The sequence below is a fragment of the Dama dama genome, chromosome 4 (genome assembly GCF_033118175.1).
Source record: "Dama dama isolate Ldn47 chromosome 4, ASM3311817v1, whole genome shotgun sequence".
Classification (NCBI taxonomy): domain Eukaryota; kingdom Metazoa; phylum Chordata; class Mammalia; order Artiodactyla; family Cervidae; genus Dama; species Dama dama.
Window position 1 is genome coordinate 20,051,717 of NC_083684.1, and position 15,693 is coordinate 20,067,409.

The following is a 15,693-nucleotide window of genomic DNA, read 5'->3' on the forward strand; positions in this document are numbered from 1 at the left end:
TAAGGACCAACTGTATAGGAGAGGGAACTCTACTCAAAATTCTGTAATAACCTATATGGGAAAAGAACATGGAAAAGAAGGGGTATATGTAGGTATAACTGACAACTGTATACCTGAGACTAACACAACATTGTAAATCAACTACACTCCAAAGAAAATAAAAATTAAACTTAAAAAATAGTACTTTAATCGTGGAAGAGCAGGAACTGTCAGGTCCCCCATGCAGAGAGGAAGGTCCAGGGCAAGAGCATCATCAGAGGGGATTTCATCATTCAGGCCTAACTTTTCCCCAAGGAGATCACAGTTATCCTTACCTGTCTCTATACTTACAAATTATTTCTGAAAGAACCCAGATACTCATGAACAGATGAATGAGTAAACCAAATGTGATCCCTCCACACAATGAAACATTATTTGGCCATAAAAAGGAAAGTCCTATTGCTACTACAACCTGGATAAACTCTGGGAACATTCTGCTCAGTGAAAGAAGTCAGATACAAATGGACAAGTATTACACAGTCCCACTTATATCTAAAATAGACAAATTCATAAAAGCAGGAGCTAGATTAAGGGTTCCTGGGGCTGAGGGGAGGAGGGAATGGGGAGTTATTACTTAACGGGTATGGTCCTTCCTTTTGGGATGATGAGGAAGTTCAGGAAATAGGGGTGGTAATTACACAACAATGTGAATGTACTTGATGCCACTCAATTGCATGCTTAAAAATGGTTACAATAATACATCTTGTATTATGGATTTTTTGCACTTTAAACAACTAATGTGGGGGATTTGCATGTAGCTAAGAAGGTTTCCCTGTAGCCTACACTGAGGCTTCCTCCACCAGGAGTTTCTCTAGAGGCTACCAAGTTGTCTGTTTCTTCTGGATGTAGTTTTCCTGATTCCTGCCCAGAGACTTGATGAGATTGGGGATTATTTTTTAATTTCCCCGAGGACATTCCCACTGAATCTCCCCAGACCCCTTTCCTGGAAACAAGACCAGGAATAGATCAGAAGAAAATAAGCCCTAGTTGTGCTCCTGTCAGTGGATCCCAGGCCAGGCTCCTTCTTCAGGACACGTCCCCCCAGAGCCACCTCCAATCCACCTGCCCACCTGGAACTGGTCAAAACCCCATTTCCCTGCTCCCCAAAGGCCTAGCCCATGGCTCAGGACATGACTGGACCAGAGTCAGCTCTGATGCTTGGTTCTGAACTCAATGCTCCCAGCTGGTCTGGAATCTGCCTGCTGACCGCACGGGCCAGCTGAGTCCAGAGGCTGGAAATCGGCGCCTACAACACAGAAACATGCCTATGGGGCCTGTGGCCACAAGCCCTTCACGAGCCACCACCAGGAATTGTGTGGGCACTAAACCCGCACTGTGGGAAAGGTGGCCTGGTGAGTAACTGCGTTTTCCATGTGAAGCCAACTTTCAGAAGTTGGTCAGTGGTTTCCCTACCCCCATCTCAGCAGCCAAACAGGACTCCAGCTAGACAGGATGACAGAGGAACCGGGCCAGAATGGCCTGGTGGTGCTGATAGCCCGGCCCCAGGCGGCAGATACTGCCCAGCTGCAGCGACAAACTGGGCCAGCGCCCAGCATCCTGTGGCTGACAGGCCAACAGGGACAGTAGGCTGAGGGGCCTCACAGAGGTGACAGGCATGGCTGAGACTCACGGCTCTGCCCAGCCCCCTGCTCCGCCTGGGAGGGTGGTGGACGGGGACTATGCAAACAGCAGGGGGCACTGGCGAAGGAGAGGGGGTGGCCAGGGGCAGAGGCGAGGCTGAAGCACAGCCCTTCACGTGAACTGAGGTCATTTCCACCATCCCCGTGAACTGGGGTCATTTCCACCATCCCCATGAACTGGGGTCATTTCCACCATCAGATAGTTCTTGGGATTATGAGAGTAGGGATGCTGTGAAAAATGTCCAGCACCAAACTTGCACAAAGCAGGTGACTGAGGAAACAGAGGAGGCAGGTGACTGTGGGGCAAGAGTGAGATGGCCTGTCACCCCTTCATTGATTAGCGCCTGGGGTCAACATTGCACCTGTGGTTCTAAAGAAAACTGGGGACTCCCTGGTGGTCCAATGGCTAAGAGTCCACACTCCCAATGCCGGGGGGGCATGTTCAAATCTGGTCTGGGAACTAGATCCCACATATCCCAACTAAAGATTACACAGGTCGCAACTAAGACCTGGCACAGCTGAATAAATAAATCTTAAAAAAAAAAATCAGTAACACAAGTGTTTCTAACACCTGAAGAAACTGAGCTCAGGTAAGGGGTTGCCGGGCCCCAGGACAGTCCGCACCGACCTGCCCCCCACTGCCATGTCCCAGATGCAGCGGAGGCTCAGGCTGGCTTTGAGGATTCCAGGGCCTCTCTGAGCAGAGGACTCCTGTCCCCTCAGGTCCCACTCAGGCTGTGCTGAGTAAGGCATTAACAGGCAGAGGACAGTGTCTCTCATCACTTCTGCGTCTTCTTCACCCTGGTTGTTGGGGAGACGGCGGTGTGTTCTGAGCTCTCATTGCCCCATCAACATGCTAAAGGAACCCAGGGCAGACCACCAGGGTGTCCCAGGGCAGCTCCCCCGCCCCTGGGCAAAGCAGCAGGCAGGGGCTGCCCAGGATGTGGCAGCCTCAGCGACCAGGCACTCCAACCCGAGCCTGGCAGGACAAGGTGAGCATCACCAGGTGAGCAGGTCAGTTGGAGGTCCTGCTGGGTCACACTCACCCCTCCTCCCTTCCCACACTGTCCGATCTCAGTAGCCAGGCTGCCGCAGCCTCCTCCAAGCCTCTTGCCCCACAACGTCCTCTGCACGGCAATGGAATGGTCTATTGTTAATATGGATCTGCTGCCGCTTTCCTCCCCACCAGCCTTGGAGGAAGTTCAAACTTGTTCACAGTATTCTGCATCCTCTGTGGGCTGGTGGTCACACCTGCCCTGGCTACACTGTCTGTCCTGCCTTCAGCACCCAAAGTTGTGGGCCGGGCCCTCCTCATCCAGTCCTTGGATGTGCCAGCTTTGCCCCGTGCTGGTGACCAACCAGTTCTCGCACCCGAGCACCGCCCTAGAGGCAGCACCCTGCCTGCTGGCCCCGTGGACACACAGGATGCCCTCCTGGGCAGTGCACTCAACCACCCGAGGGCACACAGCATCGCGTGGGAGAGTCGGCCTGTGGCCTGATCTTGGGCTGCCCACTCCTCTAATCCAAAGCCAGGGGCTTGTGCCCAGGTGCCTGCAGCAACCCCTGCCTGGCGTCAAGTCAGTCCACCCAGGCTTCCTGCCCAGCCAGGACAGTGTCTGAAAATCCTGCCAGCACGTGGTTTCCACTGCCCTCAGGAGAGACCAGATGCCCTCTGAGGCCAAGCCCGCCCTCTTCCACCAGCACCTCGCCCTCACTGCCTGAGCTCCGGGGGCCCCCAGCCCAGTCAGAGCCCACGGCGGCAGCACCCCCGGGCGTCACTGCACCCAGTCCACCTCGGCTGGGTCCGGCTCTCCCAGGGGCCCCTTTATACACTTGTTCAAGGTATGTTTCTGCACTGGCGGCTCCCCAAGGTCCCCTGGGCTCAGTACCCCGAGCACAGTCGGCGCTCCGCGAATGCTGGACAGACGGTAGCCTCACTCCAGCCCCAGTTCTCAGCACCAGCTCACCTTCCACTCGGCTGGACTTGAGCCCTCAGAGTTAGGACACCCCCCCTGCTCACCTGGGGGGCGGCGGGCGGCAGGCCTTCAAAGCGTCAGAGGAGGGACGTTTACAGCTCCTCGGGGGTAGTCCACGGGCCGCGGCTACCTCAGGAGGGGTGCCCACCGCCACCCTCCAGGGAAAGGAAGGATCCACGCTGGGCAGACGCTGGGGTCATCTGGCTTCCGGAGACAAGCCTTTCGGTCTCAGGAACATCTCTGTTGTCTCAGGTTGTTCACGCAGGTTTAGGACGTCTCGCCACGTGGGGCCACCCTGGTGGGCAAACGGTGCACCGGGAGGGCAGCAGGTGACAGGACACAAGGTGGTCAGGGGAGGCATGCCGAAGAGTGACAGGACCCTGGGGCTGCGGTGACCAGGTAGCCTGGCGCCCCCTGGCGGCCGGCGCCGCGGCTGAGGTACTCTGTCAGGCGGCAACTCGGAAGCTCCTGGAACTCTCCCGCTTTGGCGTGGGGCCCCGCCCCTGGAGGCAGCCACGCCCCTGCGGGCTCGCCCCGCCCATCACGTGGTTCCCACCGCCTGGGTGGGCAACGCCACGTGACGGACAACCAGGCCCCGCCCCTAGCCTAGCCCCCACTAGTCGCGCGCCTGCGAGATTGGCAGCTCCAGGGTGCGTCCCTCTCTAGTCCCGGGTGGTGCGCGTCCACGCGAGGGCTGCACCCGGGATTGGCCCTCACCTCCGGCCGCCTCTTCTTGCGTCGCAGGGCCCTCGCACTGTCTCTTCCTTGTATCAGGCCCCTGGTCGTCCACACCGCTCTTGCCTGCTGCTGGCTCCACAGGCCGGTGCGCAGTGGGGGGCCGCTGGCCTGCTCTTGCATTTACTTTTAGCTAATTTTTGACACTTTTTGCCCTTATTGGAAAAATTTAAGTCTACTTACAATAACTTGGGCACGTGATTCCACTCTTCCAGTTTCATGATTTCAAAATATAGAGTGTTTCCATGATAATTTAGCATTCTCCAAATTGAGATGTGCTGTCAGTGTAAAATACAGGCTTCACTTTATATGATTGGTACTAGTGGTTAGTACTTAGTGATGATGATGATGGTAATAGTAAATTTTATATTGACTTGTTGAAATAACATCTTGGAAATATGGGCAAAGTAAAAATTTATCTCACAACTGTCACCTTATCCTTTATACTTTTTTAATGCAGCTACTAAAAAAGTTAAACTACACTTGTGGATCCAGCTACATTTCTTTTGGACAGCACTGTGGTAGACAGTGACATCGGAGCAAGAGAGTCCCCCACCCCCACCCCGACCTGCTCTGAAACCAAGTGTGCTGGTGACAGTATCTGTCATCATCACGTGAGAGTCTCAGGCTCAGTTCCCTTTTCCATGATTCTCACACTAGCCTGCTGACACCAGGTTCCCTTTAGGTCCCCCTGGTATGGATGAGGAGACCCAGGTCTGGGGAGGGAGGAAGGGGAGACTTCTTGGGTCACTCACCCTGGAGCCAGTGGCTCCCACTTTGTCCCATCCTGTTATGGAGCCCAACGTTGCCTGGTGGACAGTGAGCCAAGTGCAGATGGATCCTGGCTGAGAGCCAAATGTCTTCACTGAAGGTGAAAACTGCCTCCATACTTGGCCACGGACCTCGTGTGGCAAGCCAAGACCACTAAAAACACCCTGGTGGCTGCCAGTGGGGGCTTTCGGCCAGGTCCATGGGAGTCCCCAGAAGCCTGAATTCCACCACGAGTCTCTGACTGCAGAAGAAAGAGCAGCAGACTGAGAGGCAGAGGTAGGGATACATACTCAGCTCCACAGTGCACCTGCTGTGTGCTGGGAGAGTCGGTTTCTTCACCCAAAACGGGATTCCACTTGTAGGGTGAGACAGATAAGGCATTGCGGTCACAGGGACCAGGGCCTGCACACAGCACACCTCAGCAGAGGCCACCTAGTTTTGTTTTCTGAAACTGTGGTAAAATCTGTAAGTGGCTACACACCCCTGGTAGTTGTTGTGATGTGTAAATGGTGCCAAGGTAGAGCACTGGGGATCAGAGATGCAGGTACTAAGGTGGCAAGATTGGCAGGAGCAGCAGTAGGGCTGGGTGGATCCTAGGGAGGTCAGACATGGCCATGGTCCAAACTTGGAACCTACTGCAACTCTTCATATTTTGGGGTGTGGCTAAAGTGATGGTGGTGATGGTGATGATGGCAAGCCCCATCTGCTTGAACTGGCTGTGGTCTGAGCACTGTGCTGAACACTTCACTCACAGTAATTCTCATGGGCCAAGTAGTATTACCATCTCTTGTTACAGATAAGAAGACTGAGGCTCGGGTGGTGCAGCCACTTGTCCAGTGGAGTCACATAGCCAGATTCCACTTGGGCTGTTTGACTACAGATCCTTCACCCATTCAGACCCCAGCTGAACACCTCTAAAAATTACTGAGGACCCCTAGGGGCTTTTGTCGATGTGGGTTATAGCTATCAATATTTGCCATATTAAAAATTAAAATAGAGGCTTTAAAAGCCTATGTATTAGATCATTAAAAATGACAGTGATGGACCACACTTTAAAAAAATGAAAATGAGTTGTACTTTCCAAGACAAAAAATGTTAGTGGAAGAGTAGCATTCTTTTACTTTTTGCCAGTCACTTTAAAGTCTGGTTGAATAGGAGGTAGCTGGATTCTTACAGCTGCTCCACATCCAATTTGCTGTGATGAGCTGTTTTGGTCAAAGCATATGAAGAAAATCCAGCCTCACATTGGGGATGCTGTCTGGGACCAGGGCACAGTGACAGAGGGAGTGACAGCACCAGATTGCCCGAGTCTGTAAACTTCAGCTGTGGCCTGATGAAACCAAACCCTGGGCTGAGGAATTCTGCAGGAAAAGCAAATTGGAGACCATGAGAGTCCCCCTGGACAACCTCCAGGTTGAAAGTTTAGGTCAGCCCACAACTAGTGATGTTCCTGTATGTAGATCCAGAACAGGCCTGGCTGACAGAGATTAAGTCCACAGGCCTCTTAAGGAGCTGGTGGAGGAACTAAACTAAGTCACTCCACTCAGCAAATGGGGGTCACCTGGGTGGGCACGGGCTCTGGCTCGCCTCAGATGGGTGGGCTGGCCAGCAGTGGGGGCATGGGTTTGAATTTCAGCTTGGTCTCTTGCAGGGTCTGTGACCTGAAACAAGTGGCTCAACCTCTCTGACCTCAGTCTTCATATCCATGAAATGGGCATATCTGTAGAATCTATGTCCTAGTTAGCTGTGTGCATCAGATGCAGCAGTATGTATAAAGCTCTCAGGACTAGACCCAGCACATGGTAAGCACACACACTTTGGTCATTAATATTCAATGCCTGAGTCCCTTCTCCTTGTGGTCCTTCGTCACTCAGTAAACACTGGTTGATCAAATGACTGAAGGCACAGTTCCAGATCTCCAAGTTTCTGCAGGGTAAACATCCACAGACAAGGACCCTGGCCTCTCTGCCATCTGGTTTCTCTCCTGTCCAAGCATTTCAGCCAGACTGTCCTCTCTGAGTATTCCACACCTACAAACTAACCTGACATGTCAGGTGGAAACTTGTCACAGAAGGGGATCTTCCTAACCCAGGGATTGAACCTCCATCTCCTGCATTGGCAGGTGGATTCTTTACCACTGCATCACCTGTGAAGCCCCAAGATTCCTTGGGTGGGGAGAAACAGAAATCCACCCAGGCACTTTAAGCAAAAGAGGCAGATGTGTGGGACGGAATCAAGGCTACCTCATAAAAATGTGGGTCTCACAAGAGATCAAAATGGAAAGTATTAACAACAATCTGAGTTAGCTCTTCTATGGGGCCACAAGGCCCTTACTCTGTCTCTACACACACGGTGAAGGCGGCGGTCCTCCTCCATCTCACTTTCTGTCATCAGAGGAGACAGAGGGGATTCCAACTCCAGAGTCCTGGGTCCCAGAAGAGGTTCTGATTGGCTCAGCTGCCCCTCAGACCAGAGGGCCATGTGGGGGAGGGCTGACACTCCATCACTGAGGGGGGTGGGCAGTTCTCTTGAGAAGGAACTGGCCCCAGGGTTGAAGTCACCCCCAAATGCCTACTCTCCAGGGTGTATATATATATGTGTGTGTGTAAAATATCACTGTGCTATACAGCAGACATTAACTCAACACTGTAAAGCAACTATATTTCAATAAAATAAATTTAGAAATTTTTACTGGGTGGCTCAAGAGTACACACACCAAAACAAAACTGTAGCAAAATGTAGCCTTATAGTCTCGGCCCACGAATAGCTTGCTCCTGTCTGTTAACAAAATATGGACCTAGTTGTGGACACCCTTTATTACATATGGGAAACGATGCTTCTATACCCACCTGTCTCGGTGGCTCCCAACTTTCTCACTCTTGTCATTTTGCAAACAGCAGCCCGACAGATGTTTCTGTTCCTTTAACTTTTCTAAAGGCACAATTCACACTCTTTACACAAAGCTTGGCAAAGATGGCAAAGTAAAACGCCAGTGTAGTCTCAGTTTTCACCCCCTCCCAAAGACAACCCTTGTGATTTAGTTTCCTCCAAGACCTGCGGTCAGACTTCAGGACCGGGCTAACTGCATTCTTCTGTGATGGGAATTCCACAGACACGGAACCTGCCAGATAGCCCGATAATCACGTTCACCCTTAAAGAAGTGTGCAATTCAGTGGTTTCGGTCCGAGAGGCGCACCCCCCTGCCTCAGTGTCCGGGTCCACACGCTGAGCCTCAGGCTTGGCCCAGGACGCGCCCCCCACGTGCACAGCGCCCTCCAGGTCCGAGCAGCCTGAAGCCAGCTTTACTGCACCGTATTAGCATAAATTTCCCCTGGAAGCAGCGTACCATTCCCCTCTTTGCCAAGACAGCACTGGCTTGGAGCCCACCCGGATCTGCGCCGCCTACCGCAGACCCCGCCAGGGCCTGGAAGATAGCGGAGGGACCGCCAACGTCCTCAGGGCCTCTCAGCGGCGCATGCGCGGCAGGGGCAGCCCGAGCCAGAGCGGCGCAAGAGGACCAGAGCGCACGCGCCCGGGAGCGTCCATTTCGCGCCAACTCCCCTGGCCGAGGTGCCGATGGTCCCGCCCATGGCGGGGGCGGAGCCAGAGCGCGGCGCGAAAATCCGAGGGAAGCGCGGCTCCATTTCCGCCCGCCGGCCCACCAAGGTGCTCCTGCTGCTCCTGATCCCGCCGCTCCCGCCATGGCGCAGCGCCGCCTCACTGACTTCTTTGCGCGCCGCCGTCCCGGGGTCAGCGCCACGCTGCCGCGCGCCAAGCCGGCGTGGCGCACCCCGAGCCCTGCCAAATCCGCGCCCTGCGCCGCAGCTCCGGGTCCCGGCAGCAGCCGCAAGCGCGCCCGCCCGCCTGCCAAGCCCACGCGCGATGAGCCTGCGCCGCCTGCGCGCAAGAGACTGAGGCTGCCGGCTGACGCGGTGAGAGCGCGGGGCGCGGAGGGGAAGGGGAAACTGAGGCCGGGGTGACGGACAGACGGGAGGGAAACCCGTGGAGAGGGGAGTGGTGCCGGGCGGGGAGTAGGCGGGGCTGTTGGAGAGACCTGCCCTGGAGGAGGGCACCGACGGGGGGTCTGGAAGCCCGGGGTGAACCTAGATCCACCCCCAGTGGGAGGAGGGGCTGGGCCAGGTCACGTGCACCTGGTAGGCGGGGTCCTCCCAGAGGACGTCAGAGACGGCGGGGATGCCGGGTCTGACCAGTGTTGGAAGAGGGCCAGGGGGCTGGTTAACACCAGGTTCGTCTGCAAGACTGGGCGAGGGGTCGGGCCTGGATGACTCGACCTGGCTGTGAGTGGGCGTCTCCTGGTTAATCGAGGGGACTGGAGAGACGCTTTCTGGGAGACGGTGCACCCCAGGGTCTTGTGGTTTCATCACCTTTGGGGTCCTCCCCATCAGGTCTCTGGCCCCAGTTCCCCGGCTGCCCCTGGCTCCCCAGAGCACCCTTCTCCCCAAAGCAAGAAGACAAAGAAGGCTGCCGGCTCAGCTGGTGGGCGACCCTGCCTGGCAGCCCAGGAGAACAAGGTGAGGAGGCTGGACCAAGGGCAGGGTAGGTGGACTGGAGTGGGGTGACAGGTGGGCTGACGCACCCTGTGTCCACAGGTCCCTTCAAAGGTCACCCCATCTGAGCTCAAGTCGTGCCTGCAGCGGGCACAGGAGCTGGGGGCGCGGGTCCAGGAGCTGAAAGCAAGTGCGCAGAAGGACGCTGGGGAACCCAGTGCACCAGAGGATGAGGGACGCCTGGAGGGGCCCTGGTGAGGCCTGGGTGGCTAGACTCCCCGGGAAAGGCTCAGTTGGTGGGAGGCCTGATGAAGCTGGGCTGAGCTGGGTGGAAAGGGACAGGATTGCTCCTTCCAAGGGGTCAGCATAGTCCACAGGTCTCAGCCTCTGTCTGTGAGAGGGGCCAGTTACTGGGTACCTTTTGCCCAGCTGCATATTGGTCTCCCACCCCCAGGTCATGTGGTTATTATATGCCTCTTAGAGGCAAGATAGCCAGGGCTGGAGGTGGTTGCAGACCTCCCTGGGTGACAGCTGGGTTTGAAGCCATGCTTTTGTCTCTGTCCCTTAGTCGTGCCAGGGAGGCATGTTGGGGCTTTGCAAACTGGAGTGTAGTGTATCCTGGGGCAGAACTCCCAGCTCTGGGGTCTCCCCCGCCACTCTGCCCGCCATTAGAGTGCTGGAGGGGGTGGGTCTGGTGCCTCTCTCACAGCCCTGCTCCCTCCCTGCAGTGGAAAGCAGACGCCAGCCTACCAGCGCTTCCATGCCCTGGCCCAGCCGGGGCCCCCGGGCCTTGTGCTGCCCTACAAGTACCAGGTGCTGGCCGAGATGTTCCGCAGCATGGACACCATCGTGGGCATGCTCTACAACCGCTCCGAGACTGTGACCTTCGCCAGAGTCAAGCAGGGCGTCCAGGACATGATGCGCAAGTGAGCAGGGAGCCGGGGCCTCGCCCTGCCCTTGAAGTCTGTGTTCCCTCTGGCCCCGGCTTTCTGACCCCTGCACCCTCGTCCCACAGACGCTTTGAGGAGCGCAACGTGGGCCAGATCAAAACTGTGTACCCCGGCTCCTACCACTTCCGCCAGGAGCGCTTCGTCCCCACTTTCAAGGATGGCATCAAAAGGTCCGATTACCAGCTCACCATTGAGCCTCTGCTGGACCACCGTGAGTGTACCAGGCCTCGGGTTCCTGCCTGGGACGCTGCCCGGTTTGAGCATGGGTGTGAGGCGGCGGGCAGTGGGCCTCATTCTGAGACTGCAGGTGTGGGCTGGGTGACTGGGTAGGCCTGGCCCCAGGGCTCAGGCCCTGACTCTTCCTGCAGAGGCTGGCAGTGCGGTCCCCCAGCTTACAGCGTCGTGCCTGCTGCAGCGGCGCCAGGTCTTCAGCCAGAACCTGGTGGCCCGAGTCCGGGAGCATCACAGGGTGAGCAGGTGCCCCAGCCTCAGTGCTTAGTTGTCCCTGCTATTGCAGTCCCATCGGATCCACAGGAAATGGGCTCCTCCCAAGGCTGAATCCTAGAGTTCTTTTAACTGCTTTCCCTGGCCGTCTTCTACACGTGAGTGGCTGTAGGGCTGGGCAAACTGGGAACTCAGGGCTGCAGCCTCTGGCCCCCGGAGGCTTAGGAGGAGTCCCATAGATGCTTCTGGGTGCTCTTTGCTTTGTCCCCAGGCTAGCTGAGCCCCTGCGGCTCAGAGGTGAAGTAACTTGCCCATTGCTTAACTGGGACAGGAACTGGGCAGATGTGCCCAGGGTCACTGGGTGCCCCCCTTCTCACATAGGCTTTCCTGGCCTCCCTGAACCCCCCCATGGAGGTGCCAGAGGACCAGCTAACACGCTGGCATCCCCGCTTCAACGTGGATGGGGTGCCTGACATCGAGCCGGCCGAGCTGCCCCAGCCGCCCGCTGTGGAGAAGCTGACCACCGCCCAAGAGGTCCTGGCCCGTGCCCGCAGCCTGATGTCACCCAGGGTAAGGCTGGGGTGGAATGGCCTGACCCCCATGTTGGTGTCTGACAGGCTCCCCCTTTGGCCATGGGCCTCAGAGTGGGTGGACGTGCCCTTCCCACCGTGGAGCACCACCCACCAGCAGGCACTGCCCTGGGCAGGCAAGCATGGGCCCTGGATGTGCTGAAATGAACCTGGGCTGGATACAGGGCTCCTGGGGGCTCCATACAGATGGGATGAGGGGCCTCCCCTGCAGCTGGATGGGGGAGGCTTCTCCTGATCTCTCTCCTTACCTGTCACAGATGGAGAAGGCCCTGAGTGACCTGGCCCAGCGCACAGCCGAGCCTAGCAGCCCCAGGTCCCCCAGCCTGGCACAGCCAGCCACTCCACCTGCTGCCCCGCCTTCTGCCCTGAAGGGGGTGTCCCAGGCCCTGCTGGAGCGAGTGAGTGTTCAGCGTTTCCATGGTGGGTGGGTGGGGGTGTGTGTGTGTGTGTGTAAGAGAGAGACAGGCCCCTGAACACCCATGCCCACCGCAGATCCGGGCCAAGGAGGCGCAGAAGCAGTTAGCACAGATGACACGGCGCCCAGAGCAGGAGCAGCGGCTGCAGCGACTCGAGCGGCTGCCCGAGCTGGCTCGGGTGCTGCGCAGCGTGTTTGTGTCAGAGCGCAAGCCGGCACTCACCATGGAGGTGGCCTGTGCCAGGATGGTGGGCAGCTACCGAGCAGCCATGAGCCCTGGTGAGTGCAGAGTGAGGGTTGGCACCGCACCCTTGGTGTCACCACCTGAGGCCCCACGGGACTTGCCTGTTCTCTCAAGGCCTCTGGTCCCTTGAGGCAGGGCAGCCCATGGTGGGGTCTCTGTGGGAGTGCGAGCTGCTGGGCGAGGCTGCGAGGTCCCTGCCAGCATCTTTTCCTGTCTTGTTATGGGAGGCTCGACAGGGTCCTGGCGCCCAGCCTCACACTCCCCTCTCTCTGCAGGGGAGATGGAGAAGCACCTGCAGCTCCTCTCTGAGCTGCTGCCTGACTGGCTCAGCCTCCACCACATCCGCACGGACACCTACGTCAAGCTGGACAAGGCCGCCGACCTGGCAGGTGTCATGGAGCAGCTAGCCCGCCTGGCCCGTGCGGAGGAGACACTGTGAGCCCGGTGGACACGTGCCAGGCCTGTGTCTTACTTCCTTTTGGAAAATGATGCACTTTGATCTCCCTGTCCTGAGTCTCATGAGGGCCAGGTTGGCCTGGACTTGGGCTGCTGAGCTAGAGGGTCTCTGGTGGAAGGCCCCCTACCTTGTATATACGATGCAGGGAAAAGGGGGGGGGTGGGGGAGGGTAGTGTAGCAGCTAGAGTTAACCTCTCAGGGGCCCACAGGAGCTCCTGGAGGACCCGGTATCACACACGTTCTCCACAGAGGGAGGCCGATGCAGAATCTGAGATTGAGTCTCCTTAGAGCCTCCAGAAGGAAGCAGCTGTGCCCACCCACCCCCTGGATCTTGTATTTGGTCTCTAGACTGTCAGATAAAGTTGTTGGAAGTCAGCATGTTTGTGTGATGAGTTACAGCAACAGGGGAAGGCAAGTTGGGCTGCCCCTGTATGTGCAGACAGCTCACGGGGCTTGAGAACCACCGAACACTAACGTCAGAAAGTGCTCAGCCTGCCTAGTAGGCCCTTTCACCCAGTCACTGGGAAGGAGACTCTGCTCTAGAAAGTAATTTATTCTCATTCCATTATCAACCAGCTGGCAGCGCCTGGCCACAGGGCTTCCAGAGCCCCAGCAGGGCCTCAGGGGCAGCCCCACCCTGAAGAAAGTCACTTAGCCACAGACACAGAGCAAGTCCAGGTGGGCAGCCAGTGCCCCCTGGTAGCCAGTGGGGGTTGCTCCATCTGCCCATGCTGGTCCTCTCTTCCAGGTGGCTTAGGGCTGGGGTCACTCGTACTGCAGGAGGGAGAAGAAGGGCACAGCCCCCAGCTTCTCCCTGCCCTTCAGTGAGGTCAGCTCCACCAGGCTTACACACTCCAGCACCTCAGCCCGCAGCTGGCCCAGCAGCTCACAGGCTGCGCACATGGTTCCTGGTGGGGGAAGAAAGGTACCATGGAGACGGCCCCTAGGAAACTAGAGCTGAAGCCTGTTCCCACCCCCGCACCAGGCCCCGCACCAGGCCCACTCTGCTGGGGAAAGACCCTCACCACCAGTGGCGAGCAGATCGTCCACAACCACCACCTTCTGCCCTGGTTCCAGGGCATCTCTCTGGATCTCCAGTTCAGCCTGCAAAGGAAAGTGGACATGTAACCTCTAAGCGTCCCCAAAACGGCCTTGGTACACACAGCTAGGGAACTAACAAGGGCCACCTCCTAGGCCCAGTTCTGACCCACCCTGTCTCCTGGCTGTGTCAGCCTGGCCCGGCTCCTCAGCCTCTCTGAGCTCCCATGTCCACTCCAACCATGGCGGCTCCACTGGAGTCCATGGCTTTCCTTTTGGGAATGCACGGTCCACGGAGGCAGCCCCCAGCCTTCTCACCTTCCCGTATTCCAACGCATAAGAGGCGCACACGGTGGGGCCTGGCAGCTTCCCTCGCTTGCGGATAAGAATGCAGCCCAAGCCCAGCTCCTGGGCCAGGGATGGACCAAACAGGAAACCGCGTGAGTCTAGGCCTGTAGGCGAGACCTGGGGTGTTGGGGGAAGCCGTGTGCTACAGCAGCATTGGGGTCCCTATAGGTTAGGGTTGGATAGTGACATGTAACCATCCTGACACAGGACATATGGCCTTGTTGGCTCCAGGTGAAAGCCCAACAACACCCATCAACTTTGGGGATGTTAACAGATTCCCCTATCACCCCAGGACTGCTCTTTGCTGGAAAGTAAGAAGTCAGGAGTTGGGCAGGTGCCACTCCACACAGCCGTGTAAATAGCCATGTGGCCTGGGGTAAATCACCTGACCTCTCTCCAAAGTTCAGCTGCTCACCACTGGTTGGTGGTACCTGAAAAGCCCTTTGCAGATGGCTCAGCATCTGCTCTAGGAACTTCAAGTCCAGAAGGAGAGGCTGTGACTGCACCGGCCACCTTGGGGATGGACTGAGCCCTTCTGGGGGAGCTCAGGGTCTCCTCCCCACCTGGGAGTTTTGGCTAGGGAGGGAGGCTTCTGGAGGAAAGACTCCACCTCTGCTAGCTGGAGCCCCTCCCAGTCCCAAGGCCCAGCAGTGGCCCCTTAGGGTATTCAGGAGTCAAGAGAGGGTCAGGGATGGGGCTCTTAAGGAGACACATGACCTGCCAGGGTCCTCTCGGATCTCCTGGGTTTTCCTAAAACCCTCCACTGGGTACAAGGCCTGGCACAGGGCAGTCGCTCCATACGCAGCAGTAAAAGAACAAGGAAGTTAGTCAGAAACCCGCTGGGTAAAGTCAGCCCGGGAGCCCCATCGGTCCAGGGCTGGGGCAGGAAACCGGGGTGCCTATCCTCAGCCCGCCGCCGGCAGCCATCGAAGAAGCCGTTCCCAGGCCGCTGAAGGGGCCTATTGCCCCACTTAGGATTGTGAAGTCAGGGTAGGGCAACGGGTCTGTTCTTAAAACTTCATTGGGGGCGTCCGGCAGGTCGCCCCCACCCCCGCCAAAACCCTCCCCAGAGTAAAGAACCCTCGACACTGCGCCCTCGTGGCGGATGCGCGCAGCCTCGGGGAGGGTCCGGGGACCCAGCGGACGCCCGGCGCTCCACTTGCCCGCGATGTAGTCGATCCTGCCACCGTGGGTCTTTTTCAGGTGATTCGCCAAGAGGCTGATGGAGGCGCGGAAGGAGGCGGGGTCCTTCAGGACAGGCGAGATGTCCCTGGCACGCGAGGATAGGCCTGGTGACTGCCGGACCCACGCAGAGCCCACCGCGCCCCGACAGCCCTGGCCGCGCGGCCCCGTCAGTCCCTCCCGCCGCCCATTACCTAAACAGCACGCCCGGGATGGGGAAGTCCGGGAAACTGCGGATGCGCCGCGCCACCAGCTGCAGCTCAGGATCCGCCATCGCCACTTCCGCGCGTGTCGCGGGCACGAGGGGCTGGCTCGGCGGCTCCGCGCCTGCGCGGGGTTGGAACAGAGTCCAGAGG

General features: G+C 57.5%; 2 protein-coding genes across 2 annotated transcripts; one reads left to right on the plus strand and one right to left on the minus strand.

Annotated features, from left to right (window-relative positions):
* Nucleotides 1–8,825: 8,825 nt before the first annotated feature.
* Nucleotides 8,826–13,145, plus strand: CDT1 (chromatin licensing and DNA replication factor 1). Its single transcript, XM_061138364.1, has 10 exons — nt 8,826–9,093; nt 9,568–9,693; nt 9,772–9,923; nt 10,398–10,595; nt 10,685–10,830; nt 10,988–11,088; nt 11,445–11,633; nt 11,911–12,051; nt 12,146–12,347; nt 12,588–13,145. Exons 1-10 carry the CDS (start codon nt 8,863–8,865, stop codon nt 12,749–12,751), a joined length of 1,650 nt encoding a protein of 549 aa, XP_060994347.1. The 5' UTR covers nt 8,826–8,862; the 3' UTR covers nt 12,752–13,145.
* A 162-nt stretch (nt 13,146–13,307) lies between these two features.
* On the minus strand, nt 13,308–15,664 carry APRT (adenine phosphoribosyltransferase). The gene is made up of 5 exons (XM_061138367.1): nt 15,532–15,664; nt 15,319–15,425; nt 14,126–14,259; nt 13,795–13,873; nt 13,308–13,677 (listed from the first exon to the last, which is right to left on the minus strand). Exons 1-5 carry the CDS (start codon nt 15,609–15,611, stop codon nt 13,535–13,537), a joined length of 543 nt encoding a protein of 180 aa, XP_060994350.1. The 5' UTR covers nt 15,612–15,664; the 3' UTR covers nt 13,308–13,534.
* Nucleotides 15,665–15,693: the final 29 nt, after the last annotated feature.